Here is a 25,964-nt window from a genome sequence, read left to right as displayed (position 1 = left end):
ACCCCTCCCAGAGCAGGGACACTGTCCTTGTCACCTGTCCCAGAGCAGGGACACCGTCCTTGTCACCCCTCCCAGAGCAGGGACACCGTCCTTGTCACCCGTCCCAGAGCAGGGACACTGTCCTTGTCACCTGTCCCAGAGCAGGGACACTGTCCTTGTCACCTTTCCCAGAGCAGGGACACCGTCCCTGTCACCCCTCCCAGAGCAGGGACACCGTCCTTGCCACCCCTCCCAGAGCAGGGACACCGTCCTTGTCACCCCTCCCAGAGCAGGGACACCGTCCTTGTCACCCCTCCCAGAGCAGGGACACCATCCTTGTCACCCCTCCCAGAGCAGGGACACTGTCCTTGTCACCCCTCCCATGGCCCCTGTCACTCCCAGACCCCGCTGGGCCCTGGTGAGCTGTTGCCTTGGGGCTGGTTTGGGTTTGAGGTGCAGCTCTCACTCTGGCATTCGGGATGGCTCCAGGCCCTGCTGGGCTCTCCCAGGCAGGAAGGTAAGTGTGGAACAGACACGGCCTTCATCCAGCTTCACCATCTGCTCTGCTTCCATCATCCTCCTCCTGCCACTGAACCCCGAGCTGCAGCAGCCCCACAGCAGCCTCTCCTCGTGGGCAAGGTTGGGACACCCAGCCCTGCTCCATGGGGAACATCCCACAGCAGGAGAGCCCTGGGGGCAGGACAGACCACCCAAAGGTAGGACACCTCCAAATCAAGGCTGTGCTGTACTTGTGCTACATGCAGAGTAAGGATGCTTCTCTCTCTCGTGCCTGGCTGGAGCTCTGGAGTCAGTCACATCCCATTCCCCAGCAGGATGGCTTTTTTTTATCCTTCAAGAGGGAAAAAATGGTGTGTCTTACCACAGAATGAGGTTTGTGAGCCTGGGTCTTGCTGAGACTTTACAAGGATTGGTTGCCAAATTCACACTTTTTAGATTCCAAGAGTTGCCTCTTCCTGATGATTTCTTTCTCAACGGGGGTTGCAGAGGAGTTCAGCAGAATGACTGAGTTGAAGCTGTGTGGGGCTCTGGGGAGCGGAGGCACCGTGCTGCTCCCGAGGGATTCGGTGAGCTGGCTGGCTCTGAACCAGCTGCTTGTGCCAGTTACAGAGCCTTTATTTGTGAGGTGAAACAGGGCTGAGCACGACAGCACTGGCAGCTCGTGGCTCTGACAGTGCTGGTGGCATTTGGTGCTTTTCCACGAGCCCAGTGATGATGAGATAATTTCTGCACGTGCAGGAGCATACAGGGTTTTGGTCTGTGTTGAGCTGAAGTTTGAAATGTGGTTCCTAAGGGGGCTAATACCACAGGGCAAATATTCCATGTGACCCCAAATATTTAAATCAAATGTCTTTAATCCAAGAAGTGAAGCAGCTAAGTTGATTTTATCCTAAGTGTGCATGGCTGTCACTCCCTTGGCTTGCCCTGGAGCAGTGCCTGTGTGTTTGAGAGCTCCATGGCGTTCTGCCCTTGGTGCTTTGGGTTGGCCGTGGTGAGGATGAGGAGGGTGAGCAGTGCCCTGCCCTGTGCACAGGCTGGGCTGGGGCAGGGTGTGTGAATGGTGCCAGTGTCCGGCGGCTCCGCGGGGCTGCCCAAATCGTGGCTCCATAAAGACACTTCTGTTTGTGCAGGCAGCTGAGAAATGTGGGCTCTGCAGGCAGCCACGCTCTCTGCCCCAGGCTGGGGCAGCTGGTGCTGCCTTGCTGGGCTTCTGGGGCTCCCCTGGAATTACCTGCCCACATTTAGGATCTGTGGCCATGGGAGGGTCTGGAGGTGCCTTGGGGTTCGTGCTCCTTCAAACGCTGCCAGATCCTCTGCTGGTCCTGTGGCACCTATCCCTGAGTTCTGCTTCAGGGCTTTGGGGTTTTTCTTGTGTTCTTCACAATTTTGTGTAATTTGTAGCTGTGGACCAGGGCTGCTGTGCTGGGGAGCTGTTCAGGAGGGGCTGTCTCCTGGCAAACCCCACGAGCCCATCGGGAGCCTGTGCTCGCCCAAACTGGGAAGCTGCAGGGAAAGGAGCTGGGTCATTCTGAGGATATTTTGATTCAGAATATCCTGCTGATATTGCTGTGGAAATAACTCCTGTGGATTTCAGAGGGAGGCTCCTTGGAGTGCAGACATTGAGGCCTGCAGGCCTGGGGTGTTCCTTGTGTCCCATTTGCAGCCGTGAGCACCGATGTGTCCAAGGTGGCCTTTAAAAGTGCCAGCTGTAAATTGTGAGCACCATCTGTGAAATGAGAGATGTTTGTTTGAGCTTCTGTTTACAAAAGCCCTTGGCTCCCTGCTAAATGCTCGTGTATCCCCCAGGTCTGCTGTGCCAGGAGCTGTGCCAGTTCCTAAATGCCCCTGGTGAGCGAGTGTCGCTCCCTCCCAGCTGCTGCAGCACTGCCTGTGCTGGGCTGGGGTCCCTCCACCTCGGTGCTGCTGCCCCTGTCCCCCTCCCCAGGGAAATGGGCTCCTTCTGATGTGCTTTCCCTGGAGCACAGTCCAAGTCTCCAATCCAGAGGGAAATGGCTTTGCTGCCGGGCTCAGGCTCTTCCTTCCCAGCCACCAATCGGGCTTTTACGATGGGAATGCATTTATTTATTAGGGCTGGGTTTATTTTTATGGAAAAACTGCTCTGGGCAGGAGTTGTACTGGGTGAGTCAGCAGGACTGCTGTCCCGTGCCAGGAGCTGTGGCTGCCCAGGCACCAGGGCCACCAGGGCAGGGATGGTGCCCAGAGCAGTGCTGGTTTCTGAGTCCCAGCAGGTTTCTGTGTCCCCTTGGTCTGTGTGTCCTGCTGGGTGTCTTTATCTGCCCCTGCAGAAAGCATCTTCCTTAGAAAACAGCCAAGCATGGAGCAGGAAGCCGTGCCTCTGGCAGAGATGTGTCCTTCAGCTGGGGAAGGGGAAGGACAAGGGAATGGCTGCATACTGGTAGGAGAGGCTAGATGGGGTACTGGGGGGGATTGCTCCCTGGCAGGGTGGGCAGCCCTGGCACAGGGTGGCTGCCTCATCCCTGAGAGTGTCCAGGGCTGGACAGGGCTTGGGGTGACCTGGGCAGTGGGAGCTGTCCCTGCCTGTGTCAGGGAGCACTGGGTGCTTCCAGCCGAGGAGACAGAACCAGTTTAGCACCCCTCCCATGTTCATCTGTGCCTCCAGGCCTGCCAGTGTTCCCAGTGCTGGTGCCCATCCCAGCCTCAGGCCCAGGGCACTGGGGGAGATGGAGCCAGGCTGAGCCCCCCACACTGCCAGCCCTGGCCCAGGCTGATGCTGCCCCTCCTTCACCCTAGGGACTTGGCATTTAGAGAAATAATAACCTTGGGAAACTCAGATTTAGTCAGTGCATGTCTATTTGCATTTAATTTCATTTTCTCACTGACCAAGTATGGCTATTTCTTGCCCTCTGTGGGTATGGAAAGAAATGAGGAGCAGATCTAAGGTCTGGTGGTCATGAAAAAATAACCCAGTTGCTCCAAGGAAGAGTGGTTATTCCCACATAAATAAATCTTCATTAGGCATCCCAGTTAAAATTGAACATTTCTCTTTCCATGCCTGAAAATGAGAGAAATTTCAACTCTAACTTTCTCTATCAGGGACTTGTCCAAGTGGCTGGGAGGAGCTGTGGGGCACGGGGACAGGGGACAGTGCACCAGAGCCGTGGGGCTGGGGTGATGCTGCACCTTCCTCCCACTGCTCTGCTCCTGAAGGCCCTCCCCATCCCAAATCCAAGGGCAGCATCCCAGAATCATGGAAGCACTGCTTTGGCTTGGAGTGACCTTCGAGCTCCTTCATCCCACGGGCAGGGACACCTTCCACTGTCCCAGTTTGCTCCAACCCTGCCCAGCCTGGCCTTGGGCACTGCCAGGGATGGGACAGCAGATCAAACAGGACAGGGTAGGATTTCTTTGGAAAAATGTTCTCTTAAAAATGCAGGTGACTTTGGCAGTTATCAGCTGGGACACATGAAGGCAAAAGCACGTGAGGTGAAGCAAACAGACCTTTGCCTGCTGCTGGTGCCTGTCCTGGGGAGCTGGGCAGAGCTGCAGGAGAGCCCGGGCTGTGCCTGCCCATCTGCCCTCACACAGGGGCTGTGCTGAGCCAGAAATGAGTCCTTAACCTGCCTGACCTGCAGTTCCTGTCCCTGTGCTCCCAGGCCCTCGTTCTGCTGCGCTTTCATGGCTCTCTGCTCCGTGGCTCCTGTTGTTTATATTCCTGAAGAATAATGGCAATTAGAGGTGCAGAGGCACAGGAGCAGGTCCCACCCTCATCCTGCCTTCCCGGCAGCCACTTTGGGAATGTCCCTCTCAAACGGCATCTCTGGGACTTCTGTTTAAGAAATTTACTCATAAATCAGCTGCTGCTGTCCCTGAGGAGCCTGGATTCTCACCCGCTCTCCTCCCACCCTGATATTCAGCCCCACTTTAATTTGGAAAAGGGCCAGGAAAATGCACTGGTGTTTTGTTTTGCTGTGTGTCGGTATAAAAACAGTGACTTGTGCCCAGAGGAGTCCAAATCAGGAGGAATTTCCCCATGGAAAGGGTGCTCAGGCACTGGAACTGCCCAGGGAGGGTTGGATCCCCATCCCTGGAGTGTCCCAGGAAGGGCTGGAGGTGGCACTGGGGCTCTGGGCTGGGGACAGGGTGGGGAAGGGGCACAGCTGGGACTTGATGCTCTTGGAGGTCACTTCCAGCCTAAATGATCTGGGATTCTGTGTGCTCCTCCTGGGTGGGAGAGCTGGTGCCCAGAGGGTGCCAGGGGTGTTGTGGCAGGATGGAGCTGCCAGCCTGCTCCAGAGGCTCCCGGCTTGCACTGGACCCTCAGGGCCCCGAGTGCTTCTCGCTGTAGCAAGGACATTTCTATTTCTCACTGATCCCATTTTCTGCTTCTCTGTTCAGGTGAAATTGCCAGGCTGTGCTGGCACAGGGGCTGTGCCAGGGCTGGGAGCTGCTGGGGTGGGGAGCGTGGAACTGCGAGGAAATAGGAACTGATTAATGGCGAGGCTTTGGGCAAAACAAAGCTGTTTCTTCTTCCTTCCACTGCATTGTGGCCGCCTGGCCGGGAGCCACCCCGGCCCTGGAGCAAGCCAAGAGCTGGGAGAGGCGAGCTGGGGCCAGCAGAGCAGGGCTGGGCTCCCTGGGGACCCTCTGCTGCCGTGTCCCCTGCTGTCCTTCCTTGGGGGGCTGGCCCCAGCACCCCGTGTGTGCTGGGCACCCGTGGGTGCCTGCAGGGAATTGGGAATAGCCCTGCAGGGAGCCCAGCTGGAAACTGGGGCTGGGGGAAGTGTCTCCCTCCATCTGCTCCCTGCAGCCACTCACGGCTCAGCCCAGACCCCAAAACTCTGCTCCTCTGCCTGATCTGGGTTTGGATGGCCAAGGCCAGCCCCGAGGGGCGGATCTGCGGGCTGCCAAACAATAAATGGCATTTTTGGGGGATTAGGTAAAATCTTGTAATCAGAGCAGCTCCAGAGCAGCCTTATCTGAATGGCTCTTTAGGAGGAGCAGAGCAGTTCCCAGCTGTGGTCCCAGGCTGGCACAGGGGGTCTTACACCCAGTGTCTGTGGCTCCAGCACAGTGGGCTGGTGCAAGAGGTGCCCTGGGTGGCCCCAGCCCTGATCCCCAACCCAGGCTTTTGCTGGCTTTTCCATGCAGAAACAGGCTACTCCTTTATTTCATCTCCCCTCCCCTCAATACCTCCTCGTGTGGCTGCTCAGGGTTTGCATCTTCTGTGCCTCAGACCGGGTTGGTTGTGCTCAGGAGGAGCAGATTGCTGCCAGGCTAGAACAGAACCCGCCTATCTCCCAGTCCTCTGACTTGAGAAAAGCTCCTAAAATTCCCAGTCTGCTGCTTGGCTGATTCCAGATGACATAACTTTCAAACTATCTTGTGACTTATTTATTTTTTTTGGTGCAGACTGTTGTGAGGGTGTCTCTGTGTTTGTTTCTTTTAGAGCAGTTTTAGCTTGGGAGTCCTAGATCATGCCTGTGGTGAGAAAGCTCCATAAACCAGAGTGATTCAGGGCTCTGGCAAATGTCCCTAAACCTGGCTCATGGAAAACACAAGCAGCAAACTCTGTAGACTCCACAGATAAATATACTTGAGGCTTAGCTGCTGATGGCCATATAATCTTTAAATTTATATCTGTGTCTCTATATATACATGTATATGTACAGATTCCATAGAGAAGGTTGAACTTTATGATCTTGGAGGTCTTTTCCAACCTTAATGATTCCGTGAATTCCTTCCCTTGTTGTGCTTCAGTAACCCAGGGTTTCTTTTCTGAGCATCTGTATCCTTCCAGGAGGAGTTTTAGGACGTGTGGGAAGGAGGGATGCAGGAGCAGGGCTGCGTCTGGGCAGGGCAGAGGGAGGGGGGGATTTCCCTGGGAGGTGGGATGTTTCAGGCTCTTTGGGTAAGAGGAGCCCCCAGCAGTGGGATCCTGCCTGCCCCACGTGTCTGTGCTGGCAGGGAAAGGTGGGATGTGTTCTCCTGCTGTGTGGGCTTCCCAGGGCCTGGAGTTTGGCACAACAGCTCTGCAAGGCTTTAGCTCCTTCGCTTTTCAGTCAGCTCTTGGGCTAGAAACTTTCCACAAATTGAACTTGAAAGTGAAGGCAAATATTGTCATCAAAGGAGTCTCCAGGCCTGTGGCAGCCCGTGTGAGCCAGTGGCATGTGTCAGGGCATTTCCTCCTCTCACACAAAGGGGATTTGTCAGGCTCAGAGCTCTGCTAAGGGAGCAGGAACGAGCTCTGAATCCTCTGCCTTGCCTGCCCAGGGCTGCTCTGGGCTCTGGTGGCACAGGGGGGTGTGGGTGGCTGCAGATGGGCAGGCAGGTGGACAGACAGAGGGACAGATGAACGGCTCTGTGCTCCAGGCCTCCTGCAGCTCCTGCAGCCTGACTCCCACCACCCCCAGCTCTCCCAGGGCTGCCCCTCAGGAGACTCTCAGATGTTTCTGCCTTTGCAGAGCACTGTTCTGTTTGGGTGATGCTCTGGGAACATCTAAGGGTGCTTCTCACAAGCTGAATTAATTTAGACTTCCTTGCAAGAGTTCTAAAAATGCACCTTAAACTTCAGCAGCGCATGATGCGTAAGAGGCAGCTTTCTGGAAAGCCTTGGGAAAAAAAGAGATCTTGCACTTGCTTTCCTAATTCCTGTAATTAGTGTGGAGATGGCTGCATAGCAGCATCTTCTTCAAAGAAACTGCCTCAGACAAATATTGGCTAATGGAAATTTTACTTTCAAATGGAGCAGGATTTGAAATCCATCCCAGTCACTGTGGGGGATGGATGCAGGAATCAAAGATGCTCCACCAAAGCCTTCCTGGGGCAGTCACAGGCACTCTGTGTGCTGAGCTGCTGTGTGGAGCTCAGGCTCATCATCCTGCTGGCCAGGCTCTCTTTTTTCTCTTTCTCCTCCCCTGCCTGCCTTCCCCCCTTTGCTTTTGGGGTCCCAGCTTGCTCAGCCCCCACGTCCAGCTCTGCTGCCAGCCCCTCTGCTCAGTCAGTGTCTGAGTTTGCTTTGGGCAGGATCTCAAGTGTGAGCCCAGCCAAGCCTTCCACTGAGCCTGCTGAAAGCAGAGTGATGGTGCATTAGGTCTTCCTGCCACCTATAAATGTCACCTCAGGTGAAATATAGCAGAGAAACGGCCAAGTGCCTTCTTTGCTTCCTCTTTTTGCAGGGAGATTGAGTTCAGAACCAGGGACGTGGCCCAGATGTCCCTTGCAAAGGTCTTTGCCAGCTCTGGGGGTGTTTTTGAGGCAGTGCTGGGCTCCAGCCCCACCACACAGTGCTGGCAGTGCTGAAAGCATCCCAGAGCTCCCCCGTGGCCCAGCAGCTCCAGCTGCCAGCCCTGGAGGGAGCAGGGTGGCACAGGGGACGTGAGCAGGGTTCAGATGGAGACCACCCCTCCCACTTCCCAGCACCAGGCTGACAGTTCCCCCCAGCAGCGAGCAGAGCAGGGCTGCTGCTCACAGAGACATCGCGTCTCCTCTGAAAGGAGATCCCTGTGCCTAATTAATCTCCTCAATTAGCTGGAGCTGGCAGGCCTCTGCTTTCCCCTCACCTGGGGGTAACCCGATCCCCCGGCGGCTGTGCAGACTCTGGTGACAGGGCAGTGCTAAGCTGGGACATTGTCAGCAGCCCCAGAGCTGTCCCCAGCCCCCGGCCTGTCCCCAGTGCTGGCACTGTGCCTGGGGTGAGGATGCTCAGGGAGGGAGCCCTGGCTGGGCCCTGGGGAGGAACTGCTGGGACAAAGGAGCACAAATCCATCTCGTGGTGTTGGTGCTCCTGCACTTGGGAAAACCTGAGTGCCAGCAGCTGTGGAAGGAGAACTGGAGAAGGAGTTTGGCCAAAGCTCTGGAGTGACAGTGGGGATGGCCCCCACTGCCAGAGGGCAGGGCTGGATGGGATATTGGGAAGAAATCCTTCCCTGGCAGGGTGTGAGGCCCTGGCACAGCTGGGGCTGCCCCTGGATCCCTGGCAGTGCCAAAGCCAGGCTGGATGAGGCTTGGAGCAGCCTGGGACAGTGGAAGGTGTTGGTTGGTTGCTCTTTAAGGTCCTTTCCAGCCCCTGCTCGAGCAGGAGGTTGGGTTGGAAGTGCTGGGTGGACAGCACAGCAGAGGGTGCAGCACAGGGAGGTTTGGGAAGGCACGCAGAAAAAGAAGTGGAAAAATACTCAACCAGAAAAAAGTCAATTGAATGTATTAATCTTTGCTGTATTTGATTACTGGGAAGGGTTCTCCAAGGCTACATGTCCAGCTTGATGGCAGAGAGAGAAATTGAGGCTGGGCCAGTAAAGTGGGAGGGTTGTGGTGCTCACACCTCCCAGCTGTGCAATTGCAGGAGGAGAGGTTTGCTGGTTAGAGCTGCTGAGGCAAAAATGTTATTACAAAGTATGGTGGTTTTAAGTGAAAAAAAAAAGATGGAAGAAGAAAGAACAGAACTAACACGGTGTTTCTTTTGATAAATATGATCAAGTTGGATTGTGTCAGTGTTGTGGTCTGCAGGGTTTGCAGTGAAATGCTCTGATCTGCTCTTGTAACTGGTGTTTGCAGAATGCTGCAGAGCACAAGGCCAAATGGACAAAACAAAATCAGGAAAAACAAGAAAATGCAGAAAATTATGATGCAGTGCCTTTCCTGATCCATTACTCTTAAATCAGCTTCTCAGGCCCAAGCAGTCCCCATTGTTTTTCCCACTGCGTGTGTTCTCCGTGGGCAGTGCTGGCTCCTCGTGCAGGGAGGAGATTTACACACTGAAAAATGAGAGTTTGAGCCCGTGGTGCTAATGAGGCTCAGAGGAACTGCCTTTGTTTTCTGTTAGGATCTGAGCCTGGAAGTGGCCTCCTGTCAAGTTATGTTGGGAATATTCCTTAGCCAGGAATGAGTTTTTCACGGTGGGGAATAACTGTTCTGGTCTTTTCCAGAAACAGCTTGAAGAGTGAAAGGAGCCTCTCTCCTTTGGAGAGCTGGCAGTGCCAGCTCCTGGGGGAGCTGCTGAAGTCTGTGCCCTCCTTGGGTGGTGGCAGGGCACTGTTTCTCTGTTTTCCCCCCCGGAGCAGTGGGGCAGGGCAGGGGATCCCCATCTCCTGCCGGGGCCATCGGGGTGTCCCCCCTGGCTCCTGCAGCTCTGGCAGCCCGAGGAGGGCTCAGCTGGGGAAATGAGGACCAGATGCCCTCACTTTGCCCCAAAGGCAGGCTCCCAGGGCGTGGGGCAGCACGGGTGGGTGCTGCAGGGCTGGACCACCAGAGCCCTGGGCAGGTGGCAGTGGCTGGCAGCAAGGACAGCGTCCTTCAGTGTCCCTCAGCTTCCTGCAGCTCTGGGCTCCCAAAAGGAGGTCACCCTCAGGCACACAGCTCGGGTTGAGCTGCTCCTGGCTGGCAGTGGCAGCTCAGCAGCACCGTGGGCACAGGATGTGTTTAGCTCAAATATTTGATCCTCCCAAACCTCCCCCCCCCAGCTGGGCTGGGAGCTGTGATCCCACAGGGACTTTAATTTCCTTCATTTTCCAAGGATCCCATATGGTTGTTGGGGTGGCAGATGGGAGAGTTTTCTTTTCAGGGGGATGTAAGATTGCAGTGCATTGAATGCCAGAGAGGAGTGAGATTTCTGGAGGGCTGTTGAGTTCTGCTTAATTGCAAACAGAATTTGTTGGTGACTAATGCACCCAGCCTTGCAGCATTATCTCATGTTAGAAGCTGTGGCACGATGGAGAAGCCATGACTAAGACACTGGCTCCTGATTTACCAACACTTCCCTCCTAAACTGCTGCTTTGGCTCCCTGCTGCCACATTACAACTTTTCTATTAATAATTAAGAGCTTTAACACAGTTTGAAAGCACTCGGTTCAACATAAAACCTTCCAGCCTGATTTGAGTCTGCTGAGAGCCTTTTGGGCAGAGAGGAGGAGGGAGGGGGTATTGATGGAGCAGAAAATGCAGCTGCTGAGCAAAAGCTGGAGTGAGATATTGGGAAGAAATCCTTCCCTGGCAGGGTGGCAGGCCCTGGCACAGGGTGCCCAGAGCAGCTGGGGCTGCCCCTGGATCCCTGGCAGTGCCCAAGGCCAGGCTGGGCAGGGCTGGAGCAGCCTGGCACAGTGGCAGGTTGGGGTGGCACTGGATGGGTTTTAGGTCCCTTCCAGCCCCAGGCCATTCTGTGGCTCCAGGTGCTGTCCAGGCTGGGAGCTGTGGCTGCCCCCACTCCCTGCCCTGCCCCATCTCCCTGCCTGTCCCAGAGCTGGCACTGTGTGGAGCAGTCCCTGCTGGGTCTGAAGCTGGTGGTGCTGGTAATTCTCTGGTTCAGACAAGCTGTTACTGAGGTGCTGTTCCCTGTTAGGATGTCACAGTGTCCACCACCTGGAGCTCACCTGGCAGGAGGACACCTGTGCTGGCAGCAGGCTGGTCCTGCAGCTCCCCTCCCGCCGTGCCTGCAGCGCTTGCTCTGCTGAGAGCTCTCCCATTGCTGATCTCTGCTTGCTCCCTCGCTGGCTGCAGCTCCTCAGCAGGCTCTGAGCTCCGTGCCAGCATCCTGCACCTGCCACCTCCTCCCTCTGCACCACGGAGCTCCATCCGTCTGCGCCTGCAATGGGAGTGGGACAGCAGCTCCAGCTCTCCTCCCGCAGCCACAGCCCATCCTGCCTCTCTTGTTCGAGTGGAAAAGCTTCTGGATGGGTTAGGAAATGACTAAAGCAGGGAAGTATTCCCACACATGGGAAATCAGCCAAGCAGCAAAGTGACAAGACAAGCCCATGTGCTGGGTGTCATCAGGATTACAGAGGGACACGTCCGTGTTGTTGGAAAGAAGATCCTGAAATCTGTGCTGATGGAGATGGGGAACTGGTAAATGGAGATGTGGGGAAGGTCTGCACTGAAGAATTTGAGATTTTTTGGACCATTTTGGTCAAGTGATGCTGACCACAGGCCATTCCAGCTGCTTATTTCTTTAAATTTCTTTAATTTTTCTCCACCCAAGCGAGCATGCAGCAACATTACTTCTGAGAGACTAACACTGCAGAGAGTTTAACATCATTTTTCTTGCATTAAAGTACCAAGCAGGAAGAGCCCTGCCTGACTGGAGCCCTGTGAGCTGGTGGTCAGGTCTGGAGTGGTGCTGCCAGTGCCCAGGAGCTGCTTCCCAGAGCCCATCCATCACTGCAAGCTTTGCTAGGACCTGCTGCACTGCTTGAGCTCCAAGAGCTTCCCAAAGTCAGGCTGCCTCCCATTTCATTTAGGCAACAGAGCCATGGCTGCTGGTGAGCTGCAGTCTTGTCCTTGTTTCAGCAGAGCTGAAGTGCGCTGGCATTACATAAAGCTGTAATTTTCTTTTTTCTTGTTACCTTTGAGGAGAACCTTATGTTCTGCAGCTTTGTTCTATAGGAATAGATCAGGGAGCAAAGGGCTGGGTGGTCCTTGATGTGTTTTTCTGCAGTCAGGTACTGATCATGTCAGAATGGGAATATTGTTGTTTATTCCTGAGGTGATTTCATGAAAGGGCTGGAATGCATCAGTGGGCTCTGCCCGTCCGTAGCTCTGAGATGTTCTGTGGCAGAAATAGCCCCGAGTTCCACAAAAATAAACAAGTTGTAAACATGTTTGAAGTGGAGCCGATGTCCTCTCGGCCAGGAGATGAAAGCAGCAGAAGTTGTCTGGAGACCTGCTGAGAGGGGCTCTGAGAGCTGCACACGCCCGGGGCCTGAGCTCGAGGCAGCCTGGGTGGAGGGGCACGAATGAAAGAGGCAGGTTAGGAGAAGGGAGCACAAGTTTTATTTTTTTTTATCTCCAGCAACTCCAGCAGAGTCTTGAAACAAGAGTTGCTGCTTTTTTTCACGTGTTTGGGCAGCAAACTAAACATCTGCCTGGGAAAGGCAGCGTGTACGGCCAGCACGGGAAGCAGGGAGGAGGATTTAGCTCCTAGATTCATTTCCAAGTCCTGTGTTGGCTGGAAGAGTGGGATTGCCAGAGGGACACACGGAGTGGGAGGTGCAGGTGCCCCTGCAGGTGCTGTGGCTCAGTGCCCTCCCTGCCCTGCCCGTGCCCAGCCATGCTCCCTCCCTGTGGGATCACAGCCATTGCTTCTAAGGACCAGCAGGAAGGGCAAGAGCCTCAGGATGCCTTGGGCTACGGACTTGTGGAGTGCCCCCAGCTGCTTCTGCTGGGGAAAGGTCCATTCTCGCCTTGGAAGACTCTAATTTGAGCCACGTCTTTGTTTCCTGCTTCTGATGGTTTTGGTTCTTAGCACTTTTCTCTGTTTTGTTTCCACTGTGCACCCAACAGGAAGAGCCCCTCGCAAAGCCCTCCTGAGTAAGAAGAAGGAAAAAAAAGTCCAGCTGACATTTGCTGCCTGCAGGCAGCTGCCAGAACTTCCCTGCAGCCTCTCACCATCTCTGCTCTTTTTGTGAGAAACAAAGGAATTTGGACCCTACAAGAAAACTGTTCTCAAAACGCCAGAGACCTTGGGATAGCCCGTTCCCTCATGTGCCCTGACATCTCCAGCGAGGCAGGACTTGGGTCTGCCAGTCACATAAGCTCAGGAAGGTGAAACTCAACAGCAGCTTGGAAATAAATACCTGTATTTCATGGGAGGGAGGTGAACCCTTCATAGCCATCATCCCCCAGGTCTGTCGGTGCTGGGCAGCAGCTCACTGAGCTATCCATGGGCTCTTCTTGAGGAAATGTTCTGGAAGGACTTGCAGAGCAGCTCAGTCACCGTAGGACTGTGTTCATCTCCTCTGTGAGCACCTGATGGGCACGGGGTGCTCTGCCCACCCCAGTGCACCCACTGTGATCAGTGACCGCTCTCTCCGTGGCTTTCTGGGCACAGAGTGTTTCTGTGACACCAAGGATCAAAGGCACCAAAACCCTGCTCCAAATTAGGGATAACTTCTCAGGCAGAGGCTGGCCCGAGTGTTGGTTCTTTCAGGCTTTTTTTCCTGGTAACTGTGGGATCCTGCTGGGTGCATTCCCTGCTGCCAGGCGCGGAGCGGGCGCGCGGGTCTGGAGCGATGCCAGCGCCTTGAGGAGAAATGGGAGCTGCATTCTTCTGCCATGACTGCATCTCCAAAAGTGCAGCAGCAATTCCAGTCCTGGAGCCCTGTGGCACGGGATTGTCCTTCCTTTGTGCACGGAGAGGACCAGGGCTGGTGGCAGACATGGTGGCCATCCCACACTGGCACAGCAATTCCATGTCCCAGTGCCCATCCCAGGCTGGCACAGCAGTGCCATGTCCCAGTGCCCATCCCTCACTGGCACAGCAGTGCCATGTCCCAGTGCCCATCCCAGGCTGGCACACCAGTGCCACGTCCCAGTGCCCATCCCCAGTGCCATGTCCCAGTGCCCATCCCACACTGGCACACCAGTGCCATGGCCTCTTGCACTCGAGCCTGCAGGCACAGTGCTGGGTGGGCTGCTGGGTGTTGGTGGCCACTCTCAGCAGGACAGGCTCAGCACATTTTGGTCACAGGTCATTGCCCCTCCAAGTCCCACCTTGGCCAGGCTCCTCGTGGGGAAGGGAACTGCTAGGCCATCTCTTTGAAAGAACTGGTGCTTAAAGGGTTAATTTTGGCAGTTTGGGGTGACTTGGTGACCTTGGTAACACCCTGTTTGGGGTGGGAATAGAAGGAGTATCTGGTAAGTACCAATGGCTGTCAGGTTTGGTAAAGACCAAGGAAAACTCATTTTTCATAAGATGGACAGTTTTGATGATAGAAATGCTAAAGGATTGTGTTTAAATAGTGATGATTATTAGCAGAACATGTTGAGGATCTCGTTGAATGCCTGCCTGACAGCATTCCCTGTTTTCCAGCCTCTGGTGAAGTCATGCTGCACTCACTGCTGTATCCATTTCTCTATCTGTGTAATCTTCTGACACAATAAAGGTGTTGCCTGTAATTTCAGAGGGAATTAATCAGTGTCTGTTGAAGCCAGTGACACAGCTCCTGCAAGGAGTCCAGCCAAGAGTTTGGCCTTAAGCAGAGATGGTCCAATTTCCAAGGGGAAAGCATCCATGTCATAAATATCCCCCTGTGGTGGCAGCCAGGGGACACTGGGAAGGTTAAACGTTGGTCTGAGCTCCTGCAGGGCTGAGGTTCCCCACGTGCTCTGGAGCCACCATTCCCTGAATCCCTCCACCCCAGGAGCTCCCAGCTGAGGGATGGGGACATCCTGGGGGTTGTGCCCTGTCCCCACCTCATCACATTGAGGTACTGATCAGTGGTACTGTTCTTCTCTCAAAGAGAAAACATAAGTCATGATGCTTTACAAAACTTCTTGTTTTTACAGAGGCATTTGCAGTGTGGAGAGATTTCTGGTGTTTTATCAGGGATGGGGTTTCTAATCTGAATTGGATAGGGAATACCGATGAGTGCTAAGCAGAGAAGCAGTAAATTAACCAAGCTGGTATGTTGGTACAATAATTGCTTTTTGGTGAACTTGAGAGTGACCTGAATCAAACAGTTTGGAAGGACCCAAAAACTTGTGTGTGCAATTACCAGTTCAGTAACTCGATTCAGCTCCAGTTGACAGCTGTGGCTTCAGGAATCAGCACGAGGGGGGAAAGGGAAGTAAAACATGGAAAACAAAATCAATGACGTTTTTATGCACTGAATGTATGAGCACCACAAGTGACAGACAGAGGGGTGGAGGCTGCTCGCAGGCACCATTAACATCCAGAGTTCCAGCAGCTCTTTTGGGAGCTCTGGGAAGCACAGGCAGGTAAGTGGCACACGGGGTGCCAGGTCGGGGCAATGCAGTGGGGTTCGACTGGAAGATCCAGCTCTTGTTGTCCAGACAAATGCAGACCCAGCCTTGAAGCACTTGCCAAGGCCTTGGCCCTTCATCCTGCAGCTGTGTCTCCCGCTGGGGATGCTCCCAAGGCGCTCGCTGTCGTGGGCTGCTGTCCGTGTGTCTCTGGGTTGCTGTTTGTGCTGTGCTTGCACCTTGATAAGGTCTCTGGTTATGTCTTGCAGCCCTCAGAATCCAAGCCCAACGTCACCCCTGTCACCGTCCTGGCCCATGTTCTCTGCGCCATCAAGTCCTATGCCCACCTCCTCTACGTCCAGCGACTCATCCCCCATCAGGTCTGTGGCACAATTCGCTTGGCTTTTTGTTGCTCTTTCCTATTTCTGTTGAGTTTCCCCGGTTTCCCCCACTTCACTTCCCTTTCCCTTGGCATCCTGCTTGAACCCTCCCAACGCAGCTGTGTGCACTCAGCAAGGGGGGAGCTTCCAAAGCCTCCTGGCCCAGGAGAGCCCCTTGGAACACCCCGAGCCAGGCTGGAGCCTGCAGCCCCAGGTGAGGGACAGGGGAGCAGGAGCTGTGCTCGGTGTCACTGTGGGCTCAGCTCAGCTCACTGCTGCGCTGGCCCTGCTCTGCAACAGGTAAGAAGTGTACTGCAAGGAGCAAAGAGCCTTTGGAAGGCTCTGCCACCCCTGGTTTTGTGGCCACGGCCTCGTCTGGGATCCCAGGAGGGTGATGGGCACGGGGTAGCACAGGCTGCTCCCAGGCTAAAGGTCCTTGGGCATCGCTGGGGCAAACCCTTCCTGGAAGCTGCAGATGAACAGGACAGGATTCCCAGCAGGTCTGGGAGCTGTGTGCCAGCCCCTGGGGTCCCCCTGTGCACTGCCCGGGGTCCTGTGCCCTTGGCACCAGTGATGCCATCGTGCCCTGAGTGCACTGTGAGCCTGGAAATCCCTTTTGCTTTCCACCTGGTGGTCTCAAGCACTCCACATGAGCGGTGCCTCCTGCAGTGAAGGACCCTCTGGAGTGGGAGGATTGTTTGCCCATCCTGGTTTTTGAGTGTTTGGGAGCTGCTCGTGTCAGGCAGCTGGAATTTGGAGAAGAGAGATCTCATTTTGGGGCTCTCTTTGCAAAGCCAAAGCCATTCCCAGCTCCTGGGCTTGGAGTTTGGTGTGAAGGGCAGCTGCTCTTGCCATGAACCTTGCTGCTTCCCTGGGCTCACCCGAGGAGCTCAGGGGAACTTCAAGTCTTGGAAAGATAAAAATTGGTAAAAGCACTGATGTGAGAACGGTGACACCCCAGCAGCTCCTGGGGCACTCCGCGCTTCCCTTGGCCATGTCACAGCTGAGCAGCAGTGCTGGATGTGTCTGGCTGCCCCAATGGCCAGGGCCTGGCTGGGCTGGCACTGGCACTGCAGCCTGGCAGTGCCCCAGCTTTCCTCCAGCCCAAAGCTGGGAAGGATGGGTGGGGATTCCAGGTGCAGGGACAGCTCTGTGTGCCTGTGCTGTGCCTCAGCAGCCCTGAGGTCCCTCATTTTCTGCTCTCTGCCAGCAGTTTGCTCCATTCCTGGCTCTCCCTGCTCCAATTCCCTCCCCTGCAGCGTGGGCACGCTGACACTTCCAGCAAAATCTAATGGCTTTTAAATCTTTTTTACCTTCAGGTACAGGCTCTAAAGAAGTGCAGCAAATTCTTCACAGACCTGCTTGTCTTTCTGTTTTGAAATAACCTTCCCCAAGTGCTAATTCTTCCTTGTGAAATTCTCCTTGTGGCTGCAGCTGCACTTGGATGGGTTTGGCAGAGGGGCCAGGGCAGTGGGTCACTGCCAGCACCTGCTGCCACCTTTGCTCTGTGCCAGCCTCTGGGCAGTGGTGGCCCCTCAGGCACAGAACACTCCAGCCTAGAGGAGCTGAGGGCACCCCTGGCTTGGGCTGGTGCTGTTTGGGCACCAGTGTGGGCTCCAGTCCAGCTGGGCTCAGGCTGGGATTTGCACTGGGGTGAAATGTGGCTCATCCCTGAGGGCCTTCAGCCTCTGCTGGTGTCTCCCTCCCTCGGGGCAGGGTATCTGAGGTGCCAGCAGAGCAGCAACCCAGCAGAGTGGCACTGTGAGGGCTGTGGTGGGTGTGTGGCTGTCCCTGTGCCCACGGTGTGTGTGTCCCTGTGCCCATGGTGTTTGTGTCCCTTTGCCCACTGTGCCCTGTGCCCATGGTGTTTGTGTCCCCATGCCCACGGTATGTGTGTCCCCATCCCACGGTGCCCTGTGCCCATGGTGTGTGTGTCTCTGTGCCCACAGTGTGGCTGTCCCTGTGCCCATGGTGCCCATGCCCACAGTGTGTGGCTGTCCCTGTGCCCACAGTGTGTGTGTCTCCATGCCCACGGTGCCCTGTGCCCATGTTTTGTGGCTGTCCCCGTGCCCACGGTGCCCGTGCCCTCTCTTGCAGCTCCCCCCTGCGCAAGGCCCGCGCTCTCTACGCCTGCAAAGCCGAGCACGACTCCGAGCTCTCCTTCACGGCCGGCACCGTGTTCGACAGCGGTGAGTGCTGCTCCCCAGGCACGGCCGTGTGCTGCAGCCTGCCCTGCCCTGTCCTGTCCCTGTGCCTGCCCCTGTCCTGCCCCTGCCCCTGCCCCTGTCCCTCTCCCCGTCCCCATCCCCATCCCTGTCCCCATCCCTGTCCCTGTCCCCATCCCCATCTCTGTCCCTGCCCCTGTCCCTGTCCCTGTCCCTGTCCCTCTCCCCGTCCCCATCCCTGTCCCTGTCCCTGTCCCTGCACACCCCTGGCCCGCACACCCTCCTGTGAGCTCAGGGCAGGCCCTGGTGGCCCTGGTGCCTGCCCGGCCTTTGCCATTCCCAGAGCTGTTCATGCAGGGCAGATTAGAGCCCGGATATCAGCACCAGAGGTGCTCCGGGGGGCTGCTGGAGTGGTTTGTGCAGGAGATGGGAAAGCCACGTGTGCTTTTTCCCTGAGGATCCGAGCGCTGGAGCGGGGGGCTGTGCTCGCTCAGACCCCCCTGATGAGCACGGGTTTGGTGCTTGCTGCACCAGGAGTTTGTGCCCCACGGAGCTGAGCAGCTCTGGCTTAGTCATAATCCCAGCGTAACCAAAAGACTTTTTACTACTTTCCAAGTCATTCTTGGCTTTCAAATGTTAAGCATTGTCATTTGGGAAGCTGCTACCACATGCACTGTTTTTGCCCTGGGATATGGAGGCGAATGCAGCAGAAAGGGGAGGAGAATGAATACATGTGAATTAAAGACAATCCTTCTCCGAAGCAGCTCCATAGTCATCTTATAAATAAACATGGTCTCCCCTCTGAGGGCCCGTGGGAATCGGAGCAGCCAGGAGGGGAACAAGTTTGAATTAAATACATTATGTTTGCTGATAAAAATCAATGGATTATTCAAGGGAAAAAGTACACAGCGTGTTCCAGTCACTCAGCAGCACAGCCGGGCTTCACGTTGGCTGGGGGGTGTGAGGTAGGACCAGCCTGCCTTGCTGGGAGCCTTGCTGTGATCCAGGGCCTTTACACACCCCAGCCAAGGGGTCTTGGCAGTACCTGGAGCCAGGTTTGGGTTTCTGTGTGGCTGCACGTGGCTGATCCAGCTGAGGTTTGGGGCTGCTGCTGCCCACTGGGAGCAGCACCCACGTGGGCACAGTGGCACCTTGAGAGCTGCAGTCCCACTGGCCCAGACACGAGTGAGGGGGTGAGGGCAGACCTGCAGAGTCACAGGAGCCCCGGGAGCTGCAGGAGCTCTGGAGCACCATGACTGTGGGAGGGGGATGTTCCTCTCCTGCAGGCGTAACCCTGGCCTGCCTCCTGCAAAATCAGCAAATTTTTGGGAGCTGATTGAATAAAGAAAGGCTTTTGAGGACTGATCAGGTTTCTGGTTGCACACAGTCAGGTTGCAGGGTTTGCTTTCCCGCTGGGATTGTTCCCTAATGCAACTTCCCTCCCAGCCTGGGCCCAGGCCAAGGCGGGATGTGCACTTACCCTGTGATGGAGCTAACCATGCTCTCTCCGACTTCCAAGGGATCTTAGCTCAACAGGAGGAAGTTTTGAACCTGGTTTTTATCCCAAATGCTTCACTTCCCTCAGCCCAGCAGCCCCAGGGAGTATGTGGAGGCTGCAGCTCACTTGGGCAAGGAAAGGCCAAGGAGTCCCAACAGGGAGCAGGCAGGGACAGAGCCCCTTGTGTGTTCACACAATCATGGCATGGTTTGGGTCAGAAGGGACCTTGAAGATCACCTTTAACTCTGTTAGTTCCCTTTCTTAAAAAGGTTAAAAAGGTTACAGGTGTGCCCTGCCCTTCCCCTGTCTCTGCAGTTCACCCATCCCAGGAGCCCGGCTGGCTGGAGGGGACCCTCAACGGCAAGACAGGACTGATCCCCGAGAACTACGTGGAGTTCCTATAACTGTGGGGTGCACAGAGCCACTGCTGAGCATTCCATGGTATCCATGGCGAGTCCTGCAGGCCCCTGTGCCACCGTGTGACCGGGTGGGGACACCCCTGTGCCCGCTGCTGGATGTTTGTGTGCATCAGACGTCGCCGCTCCTCCTGCTGGGCTGCAGGGATGCTCCTGGGGACATGCAGAGACTCCCCCAGCCCCACTGGGGGTGCTTCGAGCCCAGCGATGGAAAACCAGCCAAGGGACAGCCGAGGGGCCGAGCTGCAGGCTGGGAATGCCCCGGGGGGTTCCCTGCAGGGGGACATTCCCTGGCTGGCACGGAGCCCCCAGGGTCCCACCCAGGAGAGTGCTGTGCTCCCTGTGCTTCCTGCTGCCCCAGCACAGCTCTGGGGAGCACCCCGAGGTGTGGGGCAGGGGAAGGCTGGGGGCTGAGCCCCGTGGTGGCCCTGGCTCTGTCCCCTCCCCGTGGCACTGCACTCTGGCTCTTGCGGGCGAGGGCGAGCCCCGGGTGGGCTCTGCAGGCCCCGGGGCTGCCAGGGCTCAGCAGGCTCCTGCTCCGTGGAGAGAGGATGTTCCGGACCAAACCCCTCAAACTGTGCTTTTTTATTTCCAGGGTCTGGGTGTTGTGGGTGCCCTGGGTCTGTGCGAGGGGAGCAGCCTGTGCTGCCCTCCTGCTGCAGCCAGCCCCAGGCAAACCCCACTGCTGTTGTTGGGCTGTCTGGTGCCTCCCTTCCCAAATCCCTCTGTACAGACACAGCCGTGCTCCCACCAGGCCCTGCTGGAGCTGCCTCTGCCCCTCTCCAGCGTTGCTTCCCAGGCCTCCCCTTGCTTGCAGCTCGTCCGTGCCAAGTCTGTGCAGTGCTGGTTGTGCCAGGTGAATTATTTCCACCCTCGAGGGCCGTTTGCTGCTGCTGTGGCCAAGGTGGGGCTGTGGAGAGCCAGGAGGAGCCCCTGGGCTGCCCCAGCCCGGCTCCTGCCCCCATGGACACGCCACAGGGCTGGCAGGGCAGGCAAACCCCTCATGGCTCCAGGTCGTTCTGAAGGGGGAGGATCGGGGCAGAGCCCTGTCTGGCTGCAGAGCCGGGATTTTGAGAGCTGGAATCATATTTTATAACAAGGAAGTCTCAAGCCCCAGGCCGTGGCGCTGGGGATGGGCGTCGTGGCTTTTGTAACAGTTTTAAAGACTCTGAGTGACTGAATTGCTCTATGTGTCACTTTTTATTTTTGAAAGGATTAATGTATAAATAGAGTATCTTAAAATATTATGAGGAAAAGATCTATATTTGATATTTTTAGAAGAGCTGTAAGGAGAGAAGCAAAGGACATTTAAAACTGGTCACCAAGAGGCTCCAAAGCCCCCGACCCCAGCCTGGAGCTGCTGCTCCTTCCCTCCCTGGTGTCACTTAGAGAGAAGAGCTGAAATTTCAGCCCTCTTCACGTTTTTGTCCTCAGTAATTAAACTTCCTGGGCTTTTGTCTTGGGGAAGAAAAGAGTGAAAAGGCAATAATTTTTTTCCTGCTTTCCAGGGTGGGTGGCACGGCTCATTCCCATGGGATCACCCCCTCTCCATGGCACTCTGACCCCTTGGGGAGCACTCTGGACCCCTCACAGGCTGGTTTGGGCAGGGCTGAGGTCCCCACCCTGCCTCGTGGTCTCTGCTCTGAGGTGTTGGATGAAGAGGGCCAGGGTTTGTAGGGATAAAATCCGGAGTTTCCCCAGCACGCTGCTGGTCCATCTCCATCCTTGGGTTTTATAGCCAACTTCTGTGCTGTTTCTTGGCTTTCCTGAGGCCAAGGATGAGGCCAGGCTTTATCCAGCCCTGGCATCAGAAGGGGCTGGGCTGCATCCAGCCTTGGCTTAGGCTGAGGCCAGGCTTTATCCAGCCCCAGCATTGCTCTGTGGCTGCTGCTGGAGCTGGGGCTGTGTGAGAGCCCCTCCTGGGGCTGGGGCAGGGATGGGGAGGGCATGGAAGGGATTTAAAAAACCCTTAATACTTCCTCTGTCAGGGCTATTTGTGTTTGTGGCTGTCCTGTGCTCCTCCTGCCTTCCTGGGGTGCTGCTGGAGCACAGCGGGTGCTGGGGAGGAATGGGACCTGCAAACCTGCCAGGAGCCCTCTGTTACTTGGGCATTGTTTGGGGACAGGGCATTTGGGGACCTGCTTAGCAATGCAGTGTGAGCAGCAGCACCACGCTGCTCCCGCCGTGTCCCCACAAAACCTTTCCATGTGGGTCCCCCTTCGGCTCCTTGGATACTCCAGTTACTCTGAGACCAGAGTAAATTCCTTTTCAGAGGCACTTGGGAGCTCTTGGATGTGCTACCTAGAGAGTTTCTGGGAACAAAAGTCCCACACACATGTATTTACGAGATGTCTCCTGGAGGAAAGGAAATCAAACCGAGGCAGAAGTTATTGCTCTTACAGGAGAGCCAGTGGAATATTTTTTTTTAATTAAAATTTTCCAAAAAGAAAAACTTGTCTGGAACGCTTACTAAATGTTCCCATTTTGGGCCAGCTTTAATACTGTAGTAAACACTGGTTTATTCCAAGAGAAATTAAAGGTAGGAAATATTTTTTTAAACCAGCCTGACACAGCATTTGATGGTTAATATTAAACTCGTCAGTAAAAATGAAATGAAAGCTAGGTGGTGACACTGCCAGTGGGCAGAGCCTCTCCCGAGGCCCCTGGTCAATCAAAAAAAAGAGATGGTGCAGTGATGGCTGTGGGAGCTGACCTCAGAAGGGTCTCTTGGTGCAGCCCTGCCCTGTTCCACGTCAATGGCTGATGCTCCACAAACACGCTGTGAGTTTGGGTTGGGTTTGGTGGCATTTGGATTAATTGGGCTGGGCTGGATTTGGGTTTGAGCTGGGTTTGGCATTGGGTTGGGCTGGGTTTGGTGTTTGGATATGGCTGGATTTGGGTTTGCTCTGGGAGTGTGTTGGGTTGTTGGATTAGTTGGGTTGGGTTGGGTGTGGGCTGGGTTCAGTGTTGGGTTGTGGTTGGATTAGTTGGGTTGGGTTTGGCATTGGGTTGGGTTTGGTGTTGGGTTGTGGCTGAATTTGGTTTGTTGGATTAGTTGGGTTGGGTTGGGTGTTGGGTTGTGGTTGGATTGGATTGGTTGCGTTGGGTTCAGTGTTGGGTTGTAGTTGGATTAGTTGGGTTGGGTTGGGTGTGGGCTGGGTTCAGTGTTGGGTTGTGGTTGGATTGGTTGCGTTGGGTTCAGTGTTGGGTTGGGTTCAGTGTTGGGTTGTGGTTGGATTAGTTGGGTTGGGTTCAGTGTTAGGTTGTGGTTGGATTAGTTGGGTTGGGTTGGGTTCAGTGTTGGGTTGGGTTCAGTGTTGGGTTGTGGTTGGATTAGTTGGGTTGGGTTCAGTGTTGGGTTGGGTTGGGTGTTGGGTTGTGGTTGGATTGGTTGCGTTGGGTTCAGTGTTGGGTTGTGGTTGGATTAGTTGGGTTGGGTTCAGTGTTGGGTTGTGGTTGGATTAGTTGGGTTGGGTTGGGTTCAGTGTTGGGTTGGGTTGGGTGTTGGGTTGTGGTTGGATTGGTTGCGTTGGGTTCAGTGTTGGGTTGTGGTTGGATTAGTTGGGTTGGGTGGGTGTGGGCTGGGTTCAGTGTTGGGTTGTGGTTGGATTCGTTGCGTTGGGTTCAGTGTTGGGTTGGGTTCAGTGTTGGGTTGTGGTTGGATTAGTTGGGTTGGGTTCAGTGTTAGGTTGTGGTTGGATTAGTTGGGTTGGGTTGGGTTCAGTGTTGGGTTGGGTTCAGTGTTGGGTTGTGGTTGGATTAGTTGGGTTGGGTTCAGTGTTGGGTTGTGGTTGGATTAGTTGGGTTGGGTTGGGTTCAGTGTTGGGTTGGGTTCAGTGTTGGGTTGTGGTTGGATTGGTTGCGTTGGGTTCAGTGTTGGGTTGTGGTTGGATTAGTTGGGTTGGGTGGGTGTGGGCTGGGTTCAGTGTTGGGTTGTGGTTGGATTCGTTGCGTTGGGTTTGCAGTTGGACTGGGGTTGGCTGGGATGCTGCAGGCCATCTCCTCCTGTCCTGTCCCTGGTGTCCTGGAGAAGAGGCCACAGCCCTGGTTCATGGCCCCAGTGGAGCACAGGATGGATCTGGGGCAGCTGAAGGGGAAATCACCTGCACAGAGCCAGAGCCCGGGGCTGGACAGATGTGTTAGTGAGTGTGTGGTGCTTTAATACTCCTAACGAGCCAGAAACCTCAAAGCAGTTATAGTTTGTACATTTGCTAATTCAGATTTTCAGCTTTTGGGAAATAACGATTAAAAGCAGAGGTTTTAGAGAAATAGCTGTTTAAAGCTCTGTTCTCTGGGTGAGGAGCTGATTGTTTGCAGGTAATTTAGCACGAGGCTGACAGCTCACAAGGTAGCACCTACCTATTACTTATTGTAAATCCTCCCTCCTGCTAATGAAGCTCATTCTGCTTCTAAACCTCAGACAAAAGGGTCTAGAAAATCACACCTGGGCTCTAAACTCACTGACGCACACAGGAAGGGAAAAATCGGCAGGAGCCGGGTGCCCCGGAGACCAGCCTGGCTTGGATTAGGTGGGGATGGCAGAGCAGGGGCTGGAGCTGGGGCTGGGGGCAGTTGGAGCAATCCCATCTCCACAGGGGGATTTCTGTGTCCCTGCCTTGTCCCCATCCCTCTGGGAGCCCCCCACAGCCCCATCAGCTGCTCCCCCAGGCCTGCCCTGCCCTGCAATCAGATAATTCAATATCTGCAGAGTGCTCAGAGTTTTCTCTCACAGCCAGCTGTGGTGAAGAGCAGAGCAGGAGGGACAGGGGATGGGAGAGCTCTGGGGATGAGCCCCAGATGGGCTGGAACGTGGCTGGCAGTGAAGGTACCACTGGGGTGAGCATCTGCCTGGCTGGAAAGGGCTTAGAGCCCATCCAGTGCCACCCTGCCATGGCAGGGACCCCTCCCACTGTCCCAGGGACCCCTCCCACTGTCCCAGGGACCCCTCCCACTGTCCCAGGCTGCTCCCAGCCCTGTCCAGCCTGGCCTTGGCACTGCCAGGGATCCAGGGGCAGCCACAGCTGCTCTGGGCACCCTGTGCCAGGGCTGCCCACCCTGCCAGGGAACAATTCCCAGTTCCCAATCTCCCATCCATCCCTGCCCTCTGGCAGGGGGAGCCATTCCCTGTGTCCTGTCCCTCCATGCCTTGTCCAAAGCCCCTCTCCAGTGCCCACTTCCAGCCGATGGCACCGTGTCCCTGCTGTCCTGGCAGCCAGCAGGGAGCTTTTCCCAGGGCTGCCCCAGCCCTTGAGCAAACCATCTCGTTGTGCCCCGGTGCCTCAGCCAGCCCAGCCGCGGTGGCACTGCAGTGACACCTCGGTGACACCGGGCTGGGACAGTGCCACCTCTGCTGGCCCCATGGGTGAGAGGACAGGGGTGGGACAGCCCCATCTGCCCCATGCCCAGCTGCCCTCCCTTCCCACTCCAGAGATCCTGGAGGTGCTTTGTTCCTTTTTAAAGCTCATTAATTTAGCTGCAGCCATTATCATTAATATTTCTGAGTCTGGGAGATGCACGTGCTGCTTTTCCCTCTGTTTTACTGCTGGTTATTTTTTGCCACGTTTGGGTTTGACTGGGATTTTTTTTTTTCAGCCACTCTTGTTGTTGGTTTTGCTGAGTTTTTGCTGAGTTCTGTTGCCCTGTGTGGTACCCGGAGCTCTGCGGCCCCAGCCCGAGCAGAGCCAATGACATCCCCATCACGCTGCTGTTTATTATTTATTTCCCCAGCAACGGGGATATATTTAGCCCGAGAGCTTTGAGCTGTTTCAGCCCCATTATGCTGAGCACACCCAGCAGAGAGCAGTGGCCGAGGGGCAGCAGGAGCCCCCGGGACCCCAGCAGGGACCCCCGGGCTGTCCTGGCCCGGGCAGGGGCTGCAGGAGGGGAGGGTGTCAGAGCCACATCCGAGGGCTCCCGAGGGCTGGGCTGGCCTGGGTGGATTTTTCACAATTATTTTTAGTAGTTGCTGTGTTTGGGGCTGGCAGGCCAGCGCTGTGTTTGTTTGGGGTGGGAGCACGTGCAGCTCGGTGCAGCCAGCTGGAGGAACTCTGCCTGCAGCCAAAAAGGGGGAAAAGGAAAAGGCTAGGGGAGAAATGAGGAATTAAAAACGCTGGCTTTTGATTCTGGGTTTATTCTTGCAGGAGCCAGATGGGTGAGTGCTGGGGCTGGGACAGGAGCCCAGGGTGACAGGGTGGCAGAGCAGCCCCCCTGCCCCGTGTCACTGCCTGTCCCCCTGTTTGCCCTCAGGGATGCAGCTCCCCGTGTCCAGCCCCTGGAGATCCTGTCCCCTCCATGCTCTGCTCCTTGGGACTCATCCCCCAGGCCACCTTCCTCAGCA

The 25,964-nt window shown here is 55.6% G+C and overlaps 1 protein-coding gene across 5 annotated transcripts in view; it reads left to right on the top strand.

Moving 5' to 3' along the window:
* The window catches only part of ARHGAP26 (Rho GTPase activating protein 26), a 101,729-nt gene extending 80,855 nt beyond the window's left edge, over positions 1 to 20,874 (top strand). For 2 of the 5 annotated variants that reach the window (XM_064388100.1, XM_064388101.1), the window contains 3 exons: positions 15,438 to 15,548; positions 17,646 to 17,737; positions 19,527 to 20,874. In XM_064388100.1, the coding sequence (XP_064244170.1) occupies positions 15,438 to 15,548; positions 17,646 to 17,737; positions 19,527 to 19,615 (292 nt within the window). In that variant the 3' untranslated portion in view covers positions 19,616 to 20,874. Of the gene's footprint in view, positions 1 to 12,747; positions 14,362 to 15,437; positions 15,549 to 17,645; positions 17,738 to 19,526 lie in introns of those variants that run through there. The other 3 variants (XM_064388103.1, XM_064388102.1, XM_064388104.1) reach the window with 2 other exon arrangements.
* The last annotated feature ends 5,090 nt before the right edge of the window (positions 20,875 to 25,964 follow it).

The sequence above is a fragment of the Passer domesticus genome, chromosome 13, assembly GCF_036417665.1.
Source record: "Passer domesticus isolate bPasDom1 chromosome 13, bPasDom1.hap1, whole genome shotgun sequence".
Taxonomy (NCBI): Eukaryota; Metazoa; Chordata; class Aves; order Passeriformes; family Passeridae; genus Passer; species Passer domesticus.
This window is presented reverse-complemented; position numbering and strand designations above follow the sequence as displayed.